The sequence below is a fragment of the Lissotriton helveticus genome, chromosome 8 (assembly GCF_964261635.1).
Source record: "Lissotriton helveticus chromosome 8, aLisHel1.1, whole genome shotgun sequence".
Classification (NCBI taxonomy): Eukaryota; Metazoa; Chordata; class Amphibia; order Caudata; family Salamandridae; genus Lissotriton; species Lissotriton helveticus.
In genome coordinates, this window is record NC_136069.1 from 184,350,191 (window position 1) to 184,370,708 (window position 20,518).

General features: G+C 44.5%; 1 protein-coding gene across 3 annotated transcripts in view; it reads right to left on the reverse strand.

Annotated features, from left to right (window-relative positions):
• The window catches only part of LOC144772494 (E3 ubiquitin-protein ligase TTC3-like), a 1,119,388-nt gene that overhangs the window by 984,232 nt on the left and 114,638 nt on the right, over nucleotides 1-20,518 (reverse strand). For all 3 annotated transcript variants that reach the window (XM_078656860.1, XM_078656861.1, XM_078656859.1), the window contains exon 7: nucleotides 5,358-5,481. In XM_078656860.1, coding sequence (XP_078512986.1) covers nucleotides 5,358-5,481 — 124 coding nt within the window. The remainder of the gene's footprint in view (nucleotides 1-5,357; nucleotides 5,482-20,518) is intronic.

Sequence of the window (20,518 nt, forward strand, 5' to 3'; positions counted from 1 at the left end):
AAGTCGCGTTCGATAACGATACCGTCGATTTGGAAAGGAATACGCGCCGGTTATAACCTTCTTTGTTGAAGTCGGTCCGGAGCGCTTCGATCCTCATCCGAACCCGATGGCGGAAAAAAACAATCTAAGGATGGAGCCGATGCCCATGCGCACTAACACCGAGAGGAGGAGTCACCTATAACGACAAAGACTTCTCCAGAAGAAAAACAAAGTGCAATCATCCGAGCCCAACACCAGATGGCGATCTATTCATAAATGTACCATCTGCAGCCCATATGCCTCGAACACTATAGTTTAGACGTAGGACTGAGGTCAACTAGGTCTCTATCGTATGTATTAGACTTAATTGTGAGTGCCAGCTAGCTCAGAGGTCACTAGAAACTTTCTCGAATTCACAAGAAGGGATTAGTTTCTGACAACGCATAAATATGACAACTTTGTTTCCCAAGAATAAGAAATCAATCTCTAGAGTCGCGGAAACAATAGATGGCTATTTTACTCAGTCAATCGTGCATGCTTCGTTTCACCAGAGGTACTGAGAAAATAGAGAGACGGGTGTTTTCAATAAAAAGTATTTATTGAACACTCTTCATTCTCAAGCATAAGAAATGTACTGCTACAATCGTAATACTGGTTATAAAGTACAAGGCATATAATACGAAAAGTATTATAAAGTAGTACTGTAAAAGCATGATATGGTTTCTAAGCCATAAATTGCCTAAAACATATGAAACATATAAAATGCATACAGTGATAAAATAATGACTAAACGTACTCAACTGGTGCTTCTAAAATACGCCTACCCCGGTGTACCTAACCTAAGTCTAGTACAAGGGAAGAAGTAAGTGAGGAGTAGCTTAGGTTTAGTATTTCTCTGCCAAGAATCTATCCAATAATTCTCTAAGGGTCTAATCAGCTCCGTACCTTGGTTTAGAATGAAGGAGGTCTTGTATCTCTCTCTCAGGACTCGATTTCCCAGGAACCTGCAAGGGTAGCCTGGAAACACTGAATCTGGATTTCTCGGCAGGAGAAAAGACAGCGTCTCTCTGTGCGTCAGCTGGAGGGTCGGCTTCCTTCGGCACTTGCTGCTGCAGTGCGTCGGGCAAGTAGTTAGTCGATCTGCTCTAAACCACTGTGTGTTTGTATGGGCATATGTAGGCATATTTATACTTTGAAGGTGCCGAGTTTGACGTATGATTGGACTTAATAACGTCATCAAAGTCTCAGTTCTTCGAAAACTCCATGATTTCCTAGATAAATTAGTATTCAGGCAAGGGAAAGTCCCTAGCTGCTGAAGGCGGGGTTCTCTAAGAAATCGTTATTGATTCTTGGAACTTAGTGGAAGTAGCCATGCCGTATTTGGGCTGCATAGGCTCAGTCTAAATATGGTAATGATTTCTATGCCTATATAAGGATCGGGTAATTTATACCTATATAAGGGCATGAATCGGGAAAATTACACTAGGGTCGTAGATTCATTTACAACAGGTCCTGGTGAGTCAGGATTCTTCGAGATGCCTCCGGAAGGAGCTTCCACCTAATGCTAAGACTTTTGCTGATTTTTACCAGGGGTTGTACTCACGACATCCCCCACTGCCAGCAGAGGTCACAAACCCTCTTTTGGATAGCATATTGCTGCCCATCCATATCCAGAGCTCTGACCTGAGAATTGACCCAGGTCTTCACGCTGGAGGTAGTGAATTCCGCTGTGACAGGACAGCAGATTGGGAAGACAGCTGGCCTGGACGTGTATCCGATTGAATAATCCAAGAGCCTCCGTGACATACTATGTACCCATCTTTTGAATTTTTATGCAGCTGCACTGCTGCAGGGTTCCCTTCCATCAGACTTATATTGTGCCACAATTGTAGTCCTGCCTTAGGAGGTTCTTCCTAGAGACCAATGTTCAACCTACCGTCCGATTTCCCTCATCAACGTTGACATTAAGACCACATGTATTACACAAAAAACATGCAGCATAACATGATTGTAATGTATTGTAAAAGCAGTGTAAAAGAATGGCAATGAAGCGGATTAAAGAAAATAAAATGCTTTTTTAAAACATTGACATTAAGATTTACATAGTTGACCCAGGCGTTACCACACCGGATTCATCTAGATCAATGTGTTTTTGTTACAGGTCGCAGCACACATTGTATCAGGAGGGTCCACATGGCGTTATCCAGGGCACAGGAACTTGATGGTACCCTAGCCCTTTTGTTAACTGATTTAACCAAGGCTTTTGACACAGTGTCATGGGATTTTCTGGATAGAGTCATTCAGACGACTGGAATGGGAGAGGTGTTCTGTCATATGATCTGTCTTATTTACCATGCCCCAACTGCACAAGTCCTTGTAAATGGGGTTCTACCTCACCCGTTTTCCATCAAACCTGGTACACGCCAGGGGTGACCGCATTACCAATTGCTATTTGCTTTGGTGATAGAGGCCCTGGCACGACTTATATGCAGCAATGACCAGGTTTGGGACTGGCAGTGGGGAGTGGCACTGAGGAGCGCATAGCTTTATATGCGGATGATATCCTCCTGTTTATGAAGGATCCACAGTGTTCCGGCCCGATGTCGGTCACTTCTTCGGCTATACAGCGAAGCGTCCGGGCTCCGAATTAACAAAGGCAAGTCCCGTCTGGTAGAGGTGAGGGGGATGCCCAGGGGCAGGTTTGGTGCCCCAACATTCACACCCAGCGCACCTCCTTCAAGTATTTAGGAATTCATGTGTCTCCCCAACCGGATTTGGCCTGGGCCCTTAACTTCCAGAAACTAGCCCTTATGCTTGACCGCGACCTGGGCAGTTGGGCCATTGGGCCTCTCGTCCGTTGAATCCTATGCAGCGTACGGTCTTCTTCAACATGGTGTGCCTGCCACACTACTTGTACACCCTTGACAACTACCCCTACCCCATCACCTGCAAAGGGTTTCACTTCCGGACTGCCAAGATAACTAATTTTGTGTGGACGGTTAGAAGGCACAAGGTAGCTTTTTAGTCACTGCACAGATCCCCTCTTTGATGGTGGATTGGGATTATTTGACATGTACCTTTACTATATTGCAGCCCATTCGGTACCAATTAACGACTGGTTCACAGGTGGGTGGAATGACCCGGCTTACCAACTGGAGATTCACTCGATGTGTCTGGATGGTCTGCTCAATCTTTTGTACGGTGCGTGTTTGCCTGTCACACTAACTTCTTGTACGCAGGAGTCTCTTATCTGCTGGAGGGCAGCTCTTCGGTTCATTTGCTGGGATCGGCGCCTCACTGAGATGACCCCTATATCACAGCCGGACTGGGAGCAGCAACCAGTCCTGGAATATTGCTGTCCGATCTGCCCCAGGAGCAGGGAGGGGTGCCAGTGAGAAGCACCGCTCCCGCTTTCATTACAGGGGGCTGATATTACAGCACTGAGCAAAGTAACAAAAGGGCCCACAAGGGTACAAAACCAGCAACCCCCTCCATTCCTCCCCCCCGGCGAGATGCCTGGTGTCTGCTACAGCCAGTCCAGCCTGCCCTAAATGGTGTGAACTGGCTTAACAATCTCTCGACCCTGGATGGCTTTCCTACTTGAGGGATGTCTACAGAGGAGGTGGCCTTGTGACATTTCTGGACTTAAAAGCCAGATATACCCTGTCCAATTCACAGTTCTTTTGTTACCTCTGATTACACCAAGCCCTGAAGGCCCACAATCTCCCGGACGCTCCCATAGCAGAGTTTGTTCTGTTTGAGGTTGAAGGTTTTCTTTGGGTGTCTGGGTAAGGGGACAATCTCCATGATCTATCGCTTGCTCTTAATCCATGCCCCTGACGTCCTCGAGTGAGGTGGGAGGCTTGGGTGGGAGAATTGGATGAAGATGAATGGAGGGAAGCCTATATGGCACCCCTCCAGTTAGTAATTTCATGACGGTTCAATTTAATTACCTGCATGTGACATAGCTCACTCCACCGAGTTTACAACACCTATTCCCCGACGCCCAGGCAGTATGCACGCATTGCGCAGTTCCAGCAGATTTCTTTCATGTAGCATGGGATTGTCCAGTGTTCAGGCCCTTCTGGGAGGGGATGAGTCGGGTGCTTTCCTCTGTTCTGGGCCACAACCTGGAACTCTCATCCTGTATTGTGCTGTTGGGGTTGGTGGAAGAGGTTAGTGGACCCCGGGCTGAGTTACTTTTTTCTGGGTGGGCTGTTTGGTCCCTAAACGAGATGTGGCTTGTACCTGGAAACAGCAAACACCACCAGCCCTCAGGTGCTGGTACAAGGGGATGGACTGGTGCGCGCACCAGGAGAAAGGTTTTGGAGACTCGTGGTTGTCCTCAGAAGCACGACCGAATATGGGTTGAAGTGGTATAGCTATTACAGATTGTTGATTTGACCCTGTAATGTTTTGCAATATTGATGGCTGGGCTTGCTGTATTGTTGTGCGCATACAATGTACTCTTTTGAACTCTGATGCTATGTGTCTTGCCACGAAACTTTCAATAAAGTTGATTATAAAAAAAAATGCAGGGAGTTGAATTTAGTTCAGAAGAGAACTTTGAATTGATAATGGCGACTGGCTACCTCGGACCAGAAGAATTTGCAATGCTTTGGGTGAATAGGAATATTAAAGTAGGTATCGTTAAGATCTAATGTTGTAATAGTCACCATGATTGAGGAGCTGTAGGGTGTCCTGAATTGAGTGCACACAAGCTCCTTGTCTAGGTAATGTTGGGGCATATGTATGACTTACCCGTTTTGTGAGTCCCTAATGGCAATTTTTTGCGAATCGCTATTAAGGACTCGCAAAATGGAATGTATGTAGGAATCGCAATATTAATTGCGATTCCTTAATATTCCTTAATTGCGAATCAGAAATTGTAATTTGCAATTTAAGAATACTTTCCAATGCATTCCTATGGGCATAGAGGCCCATAGGAATGAATTGGAAGACATTCGGAATTTGCAAGTACCCATTAGGTACTCGCAAATTGCGAATGTAATTTCAAGGGTGTCGAAAGGACACCATGTTGCACCCCTGAAATATGTATGTGTGCACATGTGATTACAAGATAAATCTGTGCAGGGGCACAGGGCCATGAGGCAACAGAGGTTAGAGCACACAATTACATTTATGGAGAGGACTGTATGGAGGGGCTATTGCACCAAACTACTTGATATCTTTGTCTCATAGGGCCAAGTAACATTCTGTCTTATTCATAAGTTCTGATGTTGGAGCTGTACTCAATGGAATTTATCCTGTGTACTTATTATAGTTTAACATACTTCGGAGTATATCTTGCTAAAAGAATACGAGTAGAAAGCAGCATTTAAAATTAGAAGTTGAAAACGTTGAAAATTAATACTTACATACAAAGAAGAAAATTTCCAAAGATGGCCAGCCATGAGCACCAAACGTTTCAAACTTCTGGATAACTTTGGTATCACCAGTGCTTTTCACCCATTCAAGAGCACGAGCAACATCAAACTTTCTCTGTTTAAAACAGATATTAAAAACATTGTATAATTTGTCAATGCACTGCATTCTCAATATCATGATCACATGTTAATAAAAGCACTATGAGAGCAATAACCATCAGTACCTCATTAACAAAACACAATCTAGAAGGTTGGAACGTTCACATAAACATTCTAGCAAGAAAAGGAAATATTGGTAAAGAAGGTATAAACAGTGTACGGAAAACATCTTTATACATAGATTTGCTCTTACCAACTTTACTCCCCAACTCAAGCCTGCTCCTTTTGAAACCTGTTAATATAAACAGCCCAGACGTTTTTTTTTTTAAACTAGCCGCTGTACTTCTCCAATGTCTGCCAAACTCTAAAAACATTACATTTGATTTGCAGTCCGAGAAAGGTCCTGGCACAATGTTTGGGGGTGGACAGGCAGGGAGTTGAGTCTGGGATGGAGTTGGGGGTAATGCATTCTTTCCAAGCTCCTCCTATCTGTCCTTCGTGCACCTGTTGAAGGAAAACAAGTCAGTCCCAAAGATCTGAAACTTATAAATGCAGGTTAGAAATCTGACTTAAGGGCAGCAAGCCCTCTCAACCCTTTCAGATCTGTTATCCTGTATAGGAATGGTGGGTCCAGCTTCGCCATCCAGTAGCCAACCTTTCGAATTTTCCAAAGCTTGTTAGCAAGTTAATGAATCCTTGCCATGTTCACCGGCTTTGAATCAATCAAGTGACTTTATTTATGAATATGCGGATAGCGTTGGTAATCTGGGAAAGAGAGCTCCTTAGCTCTCTTCATCCCTGTGCTTTGGAACTAATGCTAGCCTCATTCTGAAGAAGCATTAAAGCCGGACATTTTCCACAGTACAATTACCTCATGAGATTGAGGACTCTGCCTTTCAGGCATTTTTCTAATCATTCTAGACCCTTTTTCTTGGCTCTGTAGAGGGAGACCCTGAATTATCTATGTTAAACATGTTATCCTTAATGCAAACTACATTTAGGGGATGTTGAAGGCATGAGTAGTTACTAATACCCAGCAAGCCAAACTAGCATTGCATGAGAGTATAAGAAAAGAGCTCAACTGAAGATCAAACAAAGTTTCCAAATGTACTTCTAAAGTGCTACCCCCCTTTTGTAATGTGGATGCTAAATTAACACCCTGACTGAGCTTGGAGACCTTTATGTTTCTCATTTTCCAGTGTTTGTGTACAAACTTGGCAAAAGATATAGTACGAACTGAGTACTGCTAGATTCCATCTCACCAATCGAGGGAATAAGGAAAGTAAAGTACCATCTTTCATAAAAAACGTGTTCAGTCACCTTGACAATTAGTTAACAAGGACTTTAACCCAGTATAATCTATAAAATACGTTTGTAATGTAAGTGTCAACACTCTTGATTACTCTTTGGCTGGTAGCAGTAGTGCACAAGACTAACAGCCTGAATGGTTTTCTGTTTCATCAAAGGCAGAACACTGGGCAAAGCAAAAGGAAAATCCAATGTATGCACATATCATCAAAGGTAAAGATGATGACTGATTCATTTAAGTTGGTGTTGGGCCCTCTTTGTCAGAAAAGAACATTAATATTCTGCATTTCAAACCTCAGAGGATGGGGAGGAAAAAGTGAAAAACAAATGGCTCTTTCAATTATTCAAACCATTTAGCAGCTTTTAAAGTCACCCCACTGCTGAACAAAATAGTTCTTTACATCATAATTTGGTGGGTTTTAGTATAGCAAAGAGGTGCGAAGTGACAAAGTTAAAATTCAATCCAAACTAATGGCAGCTATCACTACTGAAGTAAGAGCGGAGGTGGTTTCTCATGATATTGAGCCCTGCAAAGGCCCTGAGGATTTTGAGTCGAGGAACAGTCATTCGTCTGATGCACCCTCATTTCCTAATTGACTTCCATGCAAATCGCAGTTTCCCATTAATCTAATTGTACTTAATGGAAGGACTGATATGAAAATACAGACCAAGTACCCATTTTAACAGACATAAAACAGTCTCAAGTCAAAAATTCCTATTTGACAGTGGCCAGAACGACTTACTTACCGCTCCCAGGTTTCAATTGCAGCCTGTTAGCATCTCCGGAGCATCATGTTGGATGGGGGGGGGGAACATCCTTGGATGAACAGCATCCCGCAACCTTAAAGATTCTTATGTAGAATGATAATGGATATAAGACTCTGCTTAATTCAAATTTGTATAAAAAGATCTTAAAGAAATATTCAATTTTGATTCTGCAGGAGTCTTGGAAGCAGGAGAGGCCCTCTGTTGATGGGTTCACTGCTTGTGTAACAACCACCAATTTCATTAACTTAGGTTGCCCATCAGGAAGACAGCTGATTTTAGTGTCATTCCTGTGCTGAGAAAGTTTTAATGTTGAAAACAACCTGTAATTGACTGCAAGCTTGTTCTATCGTATTATATAATGCCAAGTGCTCCTCACTTTCTAATCTGCTTAAATGTCTACATACCTCTTAATGTGTTCGTGTTTGAAGAGGAACAGAAGAAATTAAGCGGTGATTTGATTAATCTGTGCTGCCGATTTCCAACTGTGTTATGTATTTCAGCATGTGATATTAATTTTTTTTTTAATTCCCTTTTTAGGACGAGCAAGCAACAGTGCATGTGCTGCATTGGTTCTAGCTTGCAAGAATATTGTCTACAATTTTAGAATGTCAATTTCTTACCATTATCTGTTGACTTTTGTGTGACTTTAATTTGCAGACTCCTAATAGGCCAGCGCAGGCCAGTTGTTACTTCCAATCCTTTCAGTGAAGCATGGACCAAGCACAGATTGACTCAACTTAATTAGTGCCTGACTGCTGCTTGCCCTGTGATTGAGGTACTGCTTCTTCTCTCCCCATCCAACTCACCCATCTGGCGCTCCCTTCTCCTCCCCAGCACCTGCTGCGCTTTACTTTCACCATGGTCACGTTGAGTTTGAGGTGTCATGTGTGTGATTGATTGCCATCAACATTTTCTGATCCCACAGGCAAATAGTTGTGCAACTGCATACCATATGGTGTGTGCGCACACACATCTGCGTTTCAGCTCACCTCCATGCCGTAATCCAAGTGTTTTCTTGGTACCTGTTGATAACTGCACAAATCCTCCACAGGCTCATTCCAAACAAATATATGTGAAAAAGTAGTTTCCATCCTCGCAAAAAGGAAGTTTGTTGTCAGTTCTAGTGAGTGCTTTCATCAACCCAGCGCCACACCCCTCTCTAGTAGAGAGATCACCGACGTGCTTGGTCAAGGAACATAAGCAGTGGTCCTTAGAATAAAGAATTTACTAACAATTCAAAATAGCATATAGACTCCAATCAGTACTATATCTGAGAGTTTTTCAGTACCCAGCCGGGCCTGAATTTTTATTCAAGTATAAAAATAAATACAGCGACCAAGAGGTCTGATTAGAAGTTGATAGGGTACAAGCCTGCACCTATCCAAAGCACACTCGAACAAAGTTCGGGGGTAGGAAAATAGGAAAAGGAAAAAGCAAAGATAAAGAAATTCAGGCAAAAAGAACGTGGGAGCCAATTGTCCCTTGCATCATTACTACAGTTCCAAAGCAAGTTAAGACAAACAATAACTGCAACAGAAATAACATAATAGACAAGTTACAGAATTGTAAAAAGTGTCGACGGCGTTTCGATCCCCTGGCTCCTATTGAACTGGGATCATCATCAGGACTTTCTAATTTTTTGCCTGTAAGAACTTTTGTCATAAGCCTGTTTACAGTAGAAAAAGTGGGAGGAAAAAAGAAAGATTCTTTTTATATATAAGGCACTTATGTCAGGAACTTATTACATTCAGACAACTGTATTTCTTCCTACTCATGCCATAGTTTTCAACCAGCAGGACAGACCATTCATGACGGCAACCCGTGGCAAGTGTGTTTTCGCCTCATGCACTCATGGTGTGTGTCCACAGATTTCCATAACGCCGCAATCAAACAAGGGGGTAAGGGTGAAGCTATCACAAGATCGCGTCAGTGAGATTGATGTGATGGTGTCAGTTTATGGATCAGGGAATACTACCGCGTGTGCATGCAGACCGTGAGGCAATCGTGGAGGGATCGGGCTAAGACTGGCGTGTGTCACACGATGTGTCTAAGTGATTTTTGTGATACACTTTTGTGCGGGTGCAGGACCCACCTTTCAGAGCCTAGATTACTCTGTTGCAGCAAGTCAGAATCTTGGGAGTATACGATATCTAAGGATTGAAAAAACGGGTCAGTTCCGAAGTGAGCCGTTTCCGGCGTGCCGGGCAGTGTGTTTATAGTGCCTATAATTACCTCGGTTTTTACTTGGTGGACATAATGTCACCAGTCTTTTAATATCCTTCCATGCCGCAATTGTGTGGATAAGTTCCGGTCTCACGGGGGCAGAGTTTCAAATTGGCGCACTCTGTGAAAAAAGGTTTAGCTAGTGGTTACTTAAATAAATGGCATGCTGCGAGCGAGGCATGGGGAGCCGCACTTCCCGAACAGCTAGAAAAACTCAGAAAGAAACAGGTCCGCTTACAATTGATGATACTGATGCTAACAGATTACCTAAAAGCCGACGTAATTCCCTTAGGGTTACAAGTCCGCAATATACCGGGGATTTTTACAGACAATCCTAAATACACAAGCAATTTCAGCTACATAGGAACAACCTGTTCACGTCATTGGCTCGCACTAGGGATAGATATTGCTGTAGAGACCCTTAAATCCCTCGAAGTTGAGATCTCAGATATCCTAAAACAAATTCAGGACTCAGATATCACTGAAGATAGCAAGAAACTTCTTGAACAGGTGGATAAAACCATCGCTGAGTTTCATAGAATAGAACAAAATAAAAAATCAAACAAAGTCAAAAAAGATATAAAATCATACAATATTGAATTGACATATCCGTACCTGCAGAAGGACTTTTATACAAATCGGGTATACACTAATTCCCAGCAATACAGACCCTGGGGGAGATTCAATAGACGCAGGAACATAGTAGGCTTTTCGGATACCTCAGCTGAATCGTCTGATAATTCGGACGCAGGTGAAGGTAGCAGCACCTCTAGACGAGGTGGCGCACATCAGAACACTGGTACTAGCGCTTTTTTACAGAGGGGCCAACAAGGCACACCTCAGAGAGGGAAGGTCAAGAAAACCCAGAGATGGGTCAACCCACCGGGAGAGCGGCGGACGAGGAACAATTACTATCAGTGGTGAACTCTCCATCCACTCGCACAGAAACCATTCCAATTTTCAACATCTCTAATTATTCCCTTAAGGATGATGAACTTTCCCTCCTTAAAAAAGGTCTCACTTTTGTGCCCACAACCCCGCCCAACTTTCTAGAACTTCATACTGAACTGATGAGGTTTTTTAGACGAGTTCGGCTTAAGGCTTTTTTCCAACTTCATCCTGGCCAAGAGAGTAAAGCTCTAACTCCTTTTCGACCACCTTCCACTTTTTTGCCTTCATCATGCATGATTCCTGCTGAAATAATCACCTTTGAGAAGTTGGTATTAAAAGATCTCTCCACCTTGCAAGGCAAGCACAGGTTTACCCCGTACAATATTACACTGAAGGAGAAACAGGCCATTTCCACTCTTAAAATGAACACTACATTGATCATCAAAAGGGCGGATAAGGGTGGTGGAATTGTTCTCCAAAACCTTGACTCCTACACCAAAGAAGTACAGAGACAGCTAGACAATAGGGAACATTACCAAAGGTTAGCATATAATCCAACAAAAGAGATACAGGAAATCATAAAGAAAATCACCACAGACGCAGTGGCAGAGGGCTTCTTATCCAAGAAAGAATTTAATTATTTAAACATCAAAAGCCCTAGGACACCTGTGATATATACTCTCCCGAAAATTCATAAGAGTGTAACGTCACCACCGGGCCGCCCCATTGTTTCAGCTTGCGGATCAATCCTTGAGCCACTAGGATCCTTTATTGATTATTTCATAAAAGGTTTTGTCCCATCCACAACCTGTTACGTAAGAGACTCTATGTCCATGATTTCACTGGTTGAAAATCTACCATTTGACCCAGTAACAGACACCCTTTGTACCATGGACGTAGAGTCCCTTTACACAAACATTCCCCAGGTGGCAGCTCTAAAGGTGATTCAAAAAACTTTGGACACACGTCCACGCCCACATACAATACCAACGGAGTTTATTTTACAACTTCTCGAAATCTGTCTGACAAGGAACTTTTTTACATTCAATGGCCTTTTCTATCAGCAGATAAAGGGGACGAGCATGGGCGCAATTTTTGCTCCAAATCTGGCGGTATTGTTCATGAATGAGATAGAGAATGAGGTAATATTAACACCCTCAAACCCTTTCTATTCGGGAATAGGGCTGTGGCGTAGATACATTGACGATATCTTCATGATTTGGAAATGTGAAGTCAGTGATCTACGCCACTTCCTACATTGGATGGACAATAATTGCTGTGGCCTCCACTTTACCTTAACATCTGACAAATTGTCTATTGACTTCCTGGATCTCACTATTTTTCACCAGGAAGGAGTCCTTCTGACTCGGTTATTCAGAAAAACGACAGAGCGCAATACACTGTTAGACTACTCTAGTCATCATCCCAGAGCCCTGCGTGACTCACTTCCATTCTCCCAGTTCCTGCGAATTAGGAGAAATTGCTCCTGTAGGCAGGATTATTTCAAAGAAAGTGCCATTCTAGCTGACAAACTCAAAAACAGGGGCTATCCAAAGAGAATCGTCAAAAATGCCCTCAAGAGAGCATGGTACAGACCTAGAGAAACCTTACTCACACCGACACATAAGACACCCCAGGAAAGACTTGCCTGTGTTACTACTTTCTCTCCTGTGTCAAATAAGATGAGGAAAATGGTACTCCATCATTGGCCAGTGGTGAATGCGGGCGTACTCGAACTTGAACGTCCCTTATTTGCTTTTAAGAAAAGCAAGAATTTGAAGGACCATTTAGTGCGAGCAGCACTGCCAAGTCCCACTCAATCATCTACACTTGAATCTATTTGGGGCCTGTCCCCCATTGTTGGGCATGTGAAATGTGGTAATTGCAGTGTGTGTGACATAACGATTGAAGGAAAGACAAGAGTATTTAACAATATCACTTTCACTAGCTCTTCTCTGTCAAACTGTAACACCTGTAATGTTATATACATGATTCAATGTCCATGTAACAAAATGTATGTTGGCCAAACTTCACAGAAGGTAAAAACAAGGATTTGCCAGCACAGGAGCCGCATCCGCTGCCAAACTCCCAATGCCCCACTTGTGGAACATTTTGCTAACGCCAAGCACAAGGAAGACGAATTCCGCTGGACTGTACTAAAGTCATTGAAGTTACCGGCTAGAGGAGGTAACATGAGCCAACTTCTCAACCAGGAGGAACTTAAATGCATCATCCTCTTGGACACGATACAGAACGGCCTGAATCGCACTGAGGACTGGGCTGGATTGCTCTAAAAAGGCTTGGACAATTTGGGTTTAAACTTTTTGCGAATACAGAATCATAAATGCACGAATATTGAATCAGTGAATGATGCAAAATCACTATCAGGATGCTTTGAAATATTACTATCATGATGCTTTATAATAATACTTAGCACTGCTTACAATACTAAAGATCTCAGGTAGTTGTGACACCGTCCTTTAAATTAGTACCATTCAGAAAATTTTCAACTGTGGTTAATGATGGTGAAATAATATGACGCAATTGCAAATGTGAATTCATTGATACTGAATCTAAAGTCACTCAAAATGCATGAGGCGGGCACTTAGGCACTCCGACAGCCCATATCTGTATATACCGAACACCGTTCCAAGATGGCCGCCATAGAATTACGTGCCCTTACTCCGTTCACTTAAACACCTCACACCGGCTAGTACCTCACTTCCGGACCACTGTGAAGTCGGCTCACTGCCATTGAGCACGCCGGGTGAACCCTGCTCGATTCTAGAGCAAGGCAGCATCGTCTGCATCAGAAAGGTAAGAGCGTAATCATGCTCCCCATGCCTCGCTCGCAGCATGCCATTTATTTAAGTAACCACTAGCTAAACCTTTTTTCACAGAGTGCGCCAATTTGAAACTCTGCCCCCGTGAGACCGGAACTTATCCACACAATTGCGGCATGGAAGGATATTAAAAGACTGGTGACATTATGTCCACCAAGTAAAAACAGAGGTAATTATAGGCACTATAAACACACTGCCCGGCACGCCGGAAACGGCTCACTTCGGAACTGACCCGTTTTTTCAATCCTTCGATATCGTATACTCCCAAGATTCTGAACAGAGTAATCTAGGCTCTGAAAGGTGGGTCCTGCACCCGCACAAAAGTGTATCACAAAAATCACTTAGACACATCGTGTGACACACGCCAGTCTTAGCCCGATCCCTCCACGATTGCCTCACGGTCTGCATGCACACGCGGTAGTATTCCCTGATCCATAAACTGACACCATCACATCAATCTCACTGACGCGATCTTGTGATAGCTTCACCCTTACCCCCTTGTTTGATTGCGGCGTTATGGAAATCTGTGGACACACACCATGAGTGCATGAGGCGAAAACACACTTGCCACGGGTTGCCGTCATGAATGGTCTGTCCTGCTGGCTGAAAACTATGGCATGAGTAGGAAGAAATACAGTTGTCTGAATGTAATAAGTTCCTGACATAAGTGCCTTATATATAAAAAGAATCTTTCTTTTTTCCTCCCACTTTTTCTACTGTAAACAGGCTTATGACAAAAGTTCTTACAGGCAAAAAATTAGAAAGTCCTGATGATGATCCCAGTTCAATAGGAGCCAGGGGATCGAAACGCCGTCGACACTTTTTACAATTCTGTAACTTGTCTATTATGTTATTTCTGTTGCAGTTATTGTTTGTCTTAACTTGCTTTGGAACTGTAGTAATGATGCAAGGGACAATTGGCTCCCACGTTCTTTTTGCCTGAATTTCTTTATCTTTGCTTTTTCCTTTTCCTATTTTCCTACCCCCGAACTTTGTTCGAGTGTGCTTTGGATAGGTGCAGGCTTGTACCCTATCAACTTCTAATCAGACCTCTTGGTCGCTGTATTTATTTTTATACTTGAATAAAAATTCAGGCCCGGCTGGGTACTGAAAAACTCTCAGATATAGTACTGATTGGAGTCTATATGCTATTTTGAATTGTTAGTAAATTCTTTATTCTAAGGACCACTGTTTTCCTTAATAATCTATTGCCCAAGGTCCTTGGTACTGTTTGGGTTCCCTTGTTTTTTGAAAAGAAGGAACATAAGCAGGGCACAAAATCTTTATCAACAGCCTTGGATCACCCCTGCCTGCTTGTCCATTGAACATGATGCCATTGATCAGCCTGATATACTAACAAATCATGGTCTACTGCCAAAAGTAATGCTTTTATTTATCCTTTTTAGCAATGGAAGGTTTACAAATATTGTTTTGCATAGGACACACGCAACAGTTGTACCCATAAACAACGTTTTAATCTCATCTTTTAAGTATCTCCGTGCATCCGCTCAGGGTGAGGACGACTGTCTCAGCAATGCGCAATTTACATGGGTGGCTCCAACTTGCTCGAAGGGGCCTCGATATTCAGAATGTGTGCTACTCAAAGCAGCAACCAAAGAGTTTTCGTGCACTCTTAATGTAGCAAAATAAAGTGAGGTCTAAAGCGTAGAGTGAGCAGCATGAGAAGTGACAGCTACTCAGAGCCTCCTCCCTCCCAGCCACAAACACATCTATAGAGATTGCACATGCATTGATAAGTGAACAGCGTCCTTCTCACTGTGCCCTCCCCGACCAGATATATGCAAAAGTTGAAGATTAATATAGTTACCCCCCACTTCCAGCGTACGGAATGTAAAGTCTGATATCTAATTGGCTACAGTTTTCTGAAGACCTTTTATTTATATTTTATTTTTAGTGTTTTATAGAGCGCGAACTTGACCCATTAGGGTATTAGAGCGCATTGCAGGGATCATAGCAGTGTACAATAGGCATGGGATCACAAAGTATACAAAAGGTAAAGAGGGGTTGGGGTGCTGGATACATAATGGATAGAGGGCAAGTATGTGCAGTTTACAATTAAGTTCCTCAAAATACGGCCCCAGGTTTCTTGGTGAGGTAGCTCGATACTCCGAAGGGGGACGCTAGTCGGAAGTTGGTCAGGGTCTCTGTGTTGGTAGGAGGCAACATTTAGGAGAGGAATTAACCCATCAGGAAAGTTTTGGCCTTCTTTTTGAAACGTGCCAGAGAAGGGATTCTTCTGATGGCGGGCGGGAGAGATTTCCATATTCTTAGAGCGGCTCCAGAGAAGGCCCGATTGAAAGTTTTTTTTACCCAGAACCGTGCAGGTTGGAGTAACAGGCCTCTGGCGGACCAGGAGTTTCTGATTCCGCAGGATACCACAAGTTTCTGTGCGAGGTAAGCAGGGGAGTTTGAGTATAAAGCCTTGTGTGTGATGCAGGCCAGTTTGAGTTGAATTCTGGCTTCGAGGGGAAGCCAGTTCAAAGCTTTCAGGTGTGGAGAGATATGGTTGAATTTTCTTGAGCTTCTAAGAAGTCTGCCAGCAGCATGAAGGCAGGCTTTTAAGGGTTCCAAGGGAGATCTTGGGTAAATATGGGAGGGTAGAACAGCCATACTCCAGTCTGGAGATTACTAGCGCTTTGACTTCACTTTTTAGGTCGGCAGCGTCGAGGAAGGGTTTCAGTTTCCTCAGGTAGCTCAAGTGGAATCTGGCTGCTTTGGCCATCGAGTCGATGTGGTCTTGCATGTTCCAATTGCTGTCCAGGGTTATTTCCAAAGATTTTGCTGAGACATGTTGCAAGAGAGAGTGCCGTACATAAAACTGGCAAAAATAGAACAAGTTAACTACCTTCATTAATGCTTTACCTGGTAGAGACATTACCTAGCCACAGATTCCTTACCTTTGAATTATCCCCAGACTTCAGACTAAAACCTGAACATTTTCAAGCACTACCCCTGCAGGGGAGGTATTGCTTGGGTTTGTATTCCAAGGTAAGAAATCTTGCAACTAGAAGTCTATCAGATGAACAAGTTCCTTACCTTCAGTAACGCCTTATCTGGTAGAGACTATCTAGCCACACGTTCCTTACCAACCCTCCTATCCTCTCCGAAAAACAATTATGGTTTAGGGCACACCCTTTCAAAGGTCTTAGCTTGTCACACCAGTTGTCAGTGCTCATCGTGGCTCTGCGCTGTTTGTGTGGAAAGTCAAAAAAGCAACGGACGTCAGTGTGCAGAGGTGGTGCCGATATAGGCACTGGGCATGTCACTTCCGGAATGGGTGATGCCACGCGGAGCCAAACGACACCAGCTACGGGCGCGGAAGGTGGGACTCCAAAACCAAATTGATTTGAAAGTCCTGCAGGCCCGAATGGGTGGGGCGCCCGTCATAATAGACCAGATTGTTTAGGCAGTAGTGCTTGGTGAATGTGTGCAGCAAGGCCCGCTTTGCATCGGAGCAGATGTTGGGACGCTGCACGCTAACACAGAGGTCGCACCCTTGGTTCTGGTGGAGTGAGCCGCAAGCCCTCAGGCGCTGCTTCTTGGCCAATGCATAATAGATCTTAATGCACAGGACAGTCTATCACACAACAGTTCTATTCTGTGCTGTCTTTTTTTGTTCCTTCATAGCCCGTTAAGAAAGTGCCCTCATTTTGCATGGCCTTGGGTGGAAGAAAAGACTGTGTCCCAGCCTCCCCAGGCATCCCAACATACCTCTCCAACCAGTGGTCACCTCCAGAACATCTTCGTGCCCGAGCCTGTGGTCTTTGTTGAAACCGGAGAATCACTGTTGAAATCAACAGGGCGCCCGATGCCAAAACAGCACCCTGCACCCAATCGCCCCTGTGCCGCTGCAGGTGTACTTTGGTTGCTAACTTGGATCCCCCTTTGCCCTGAGCTAAACCCCAGGAGCTTTGCTCCCAAAACTTTGTGGCCTGCTCGTAAGCAGTCACCAACCGGAGGCCCCCTATTCCTCGTTAGATAACATTGGGCCTCAGCACTCTGCACCCGGCCGTCCTGGTGCCACTGAGGGTGCAACAAGAGTGCATCCTTGACCCTGGGGGAACCCTTGTTCTAACCCCAGAAACTCAACCCCAAAGATTGAGTACTTACCTGGTAACCAATAACTTCATTTCGCTCTATAGGAATCCATTGTCTGTTTTTCTCTGAATAATGTTCAAAGTGTGGAGTTGATTTGTAAGGAAACCTGAAAAATTACAATTGTGCAAAACTGATTTTACTTACCTTTTCTCTAAGAAATGTACCAGTGTGATATCTAGGCATATCACACTGAGTAGAAAAAGTGACTTAAAAAGTAATCTAAAAAGTAACAAAAAAGTTATCTGTACAGTAATTTCAACACCTTGATTTACCTGCATTTCAAACAACTGCATTTGAACTTGCATTCACTTGTAAACACTGCGTGATATTTTGCAACACTTTTATTTCACTTACTTGTGCCAGGCTTGGCTAAGTTCTAGAAATACAATTACATAATATTTTTATACAAACAAAATTGGTCAGTCTTTGAGTGTGTGACATCATTTGCTGATTGAGGGTGTACAACAAATGCTTGACCCTCTGATAAAGCCTTACTGCGAGCCCACACTACCACAATATAAGGTGCTATCTACTTTTACCTCTGCCTACTTTTGGGGTTCCAATGGACTCTGTGCACACTTTACCTCATTTTAGTATAGTATATAGAGAGCCAGTTTCCTAGAAGAGTTGATTGTCGACGGCAGATAGCTGGGTTGGTAAGGAATCTGTGACAAGATAGTCTCTACCAGATAAGGCGTTACTGAAGGTAAGGAACTTGTTCATCTGATAGAGAGTTCTAGTTGTAAGATTCCTTACCTTAGAATAGAAACCCAAGCAATGCCTTCCCGGAGGTGGGACTGCAACACCAATAAGATTTGAAAGTCCTGCAGGACCGAATAGCCGAAGTGCCCATCACAACAGACCTGACTGTTTAGGCAGTGGTGCTTGGTGAAAGTGTGCAGTGAGGCCCACGTTGCTTCCTAGCAGATGTCCGAGAACGCTGCGCGCTAACGCAGTAGTTTCACCTTTGGAGTTAGGCAACAAGCCCTCGGGCTGCTTCTTGGGCAATGCATAGGATAGTCCATAGCACAGTGGTTCTATTCTGTAATGTCTTACATCTTTTTGGCCATGTCTGAACTGGGGTGGCTGAGTGAGCTAAAGAATGGTGATGGATTAAACCCAGATCATTTGACTGGGGGTGAGTGTTTGATTTGCTCAAACACTCCGTCCATCATCCCCTTTTGTATCGCTTTGTTCACCCTAAGTGTTGCAGGGTATGCTCAGACGTGAGTCCCTTGCTCACTTGGCCACTGGATTCAAGATAGCCTGGCTGATGAGGATTATGAATCCGAAACCGGTCCCAGGATGCTTGTTTCCGGTCCAGGGAAGACATGGCTTGGCAGATCGGGCTGGACTGTTCCCATGAGGCACAGGGTCAGACTGATTTGCATATGGCCATGTCTGAACTGGGGTGGCTAAGGGAGCTAAAGAATGGTGATGGATTAAACCCAGATCAGTTGACTGGGGGGGAGTGTTTGATTTGCTCAAACGCTCCGTCCATCATCCCCTTTTGTATCGCTTTACATCTTTTGTGTGCCTTCGTAGCTCAGGTAGAGTTGATTGTCCACCTGGAATTCTCTTGTGTGGTCAAGGTATAACGACAATCCTTTTTTTTATCCAGAAGGTGGACTCTCTCTCTCTTTGGAGGGATAAGGTGGAGCCAAGAAAGTAGACAGGGCGATGTTCTGGCCTTCATGAAATGGAGTCACAACCTTTGGAAGGAAGATGGCACATGTCCAGAGAACCAGCTTGTCTGCATAGAAAGTGATGTAAGGAGGGTGAGACAAAGGTGCCTGTAATTCAATGATCCTCCTGGTCAATATTATGGCCACGAAGAAGGCAGTTTTTAAAGTCAATAGCCTAAGAAGGCAACTGTGTAGAGCCTCAAATGGTGTCCACATAGGAAAAGTGAGAACCAAATGGAGGTCTCACTGAGGCATTATGAACAGTGCAGGGGGTCCACACCATGTCTTCATGCCGACACCGGGGCTGGGAAGACTGAGGAAGACGCTGAATCTTTGCCTCGCTTCGCATCTCCCGGCCTGCGGCTCCCACGCTCACTGCTCCTTCGCTGACTCTCTGCTGGCCCCAGTTCCCGCTGCAGACCAGCTGGGCGTTCGACTCTGCCTCTGCCGGCGGTGAGCGGCGGGGGTGGTGGTGAGCTGCTCTTGTGGGCTGGGATGGTGCAGCCGCGGTCGTGGCTGAGTCTCGACTCCCCGTAGTGCCCCTGAGCCCAATAGCGAGTGAGCCGCGACCGGTGGCTGATGCTGATGCTGCTGCTGCACAGAGCAAGGAGCTGAGCATCATCAGCAGATACAGCTCCACGGACCGAGAGGAGGTGCAGAGCCAGGCTGGTTCCAAAGTGGAGGATTCGGAGGGACCCAGTGGCACAGAGGGTGAGGGAAGCCACACTAAGGGCCAATCAGCAGCCAGTATGTCAGCTGAAGACTGATCCAGCTCCAGTGAAGACTCCCTTGTGGATGGCTCTTCATTGGTCTGGGACTGTGACAGGGATCCCGATGTGTCTGAATAGTTTCAAGTCATACACATGTAACTCATACTATGCAGTGTGTAAAACACTGCCGCTGATTGCTAGTGGAAACTCTTCCCTTTGAACACTGTACTACCACCTACCACTCGCCGCACCCGCTTCACGGGTGCCGCTTCGTGCTACACAACCGGGAGCTTTTGGAATCTTGGGCACGAGCTGCATTTGGTCGCTGTGGGTGTTTTCAACCATCACCGAGGCAGGTCTTGAGAGCGGCGCTGCAGGGACTCACTCTCCCAGGAGTCCCTGCCCGGCCGCCATCACCTGGTCCGCGCTGCCTGCCTGCCCTGCCCTCAGGACGCTACCTGGATAAAATCACCCTCCTCAGCCCTACCATTGGGACACTGCCGCTG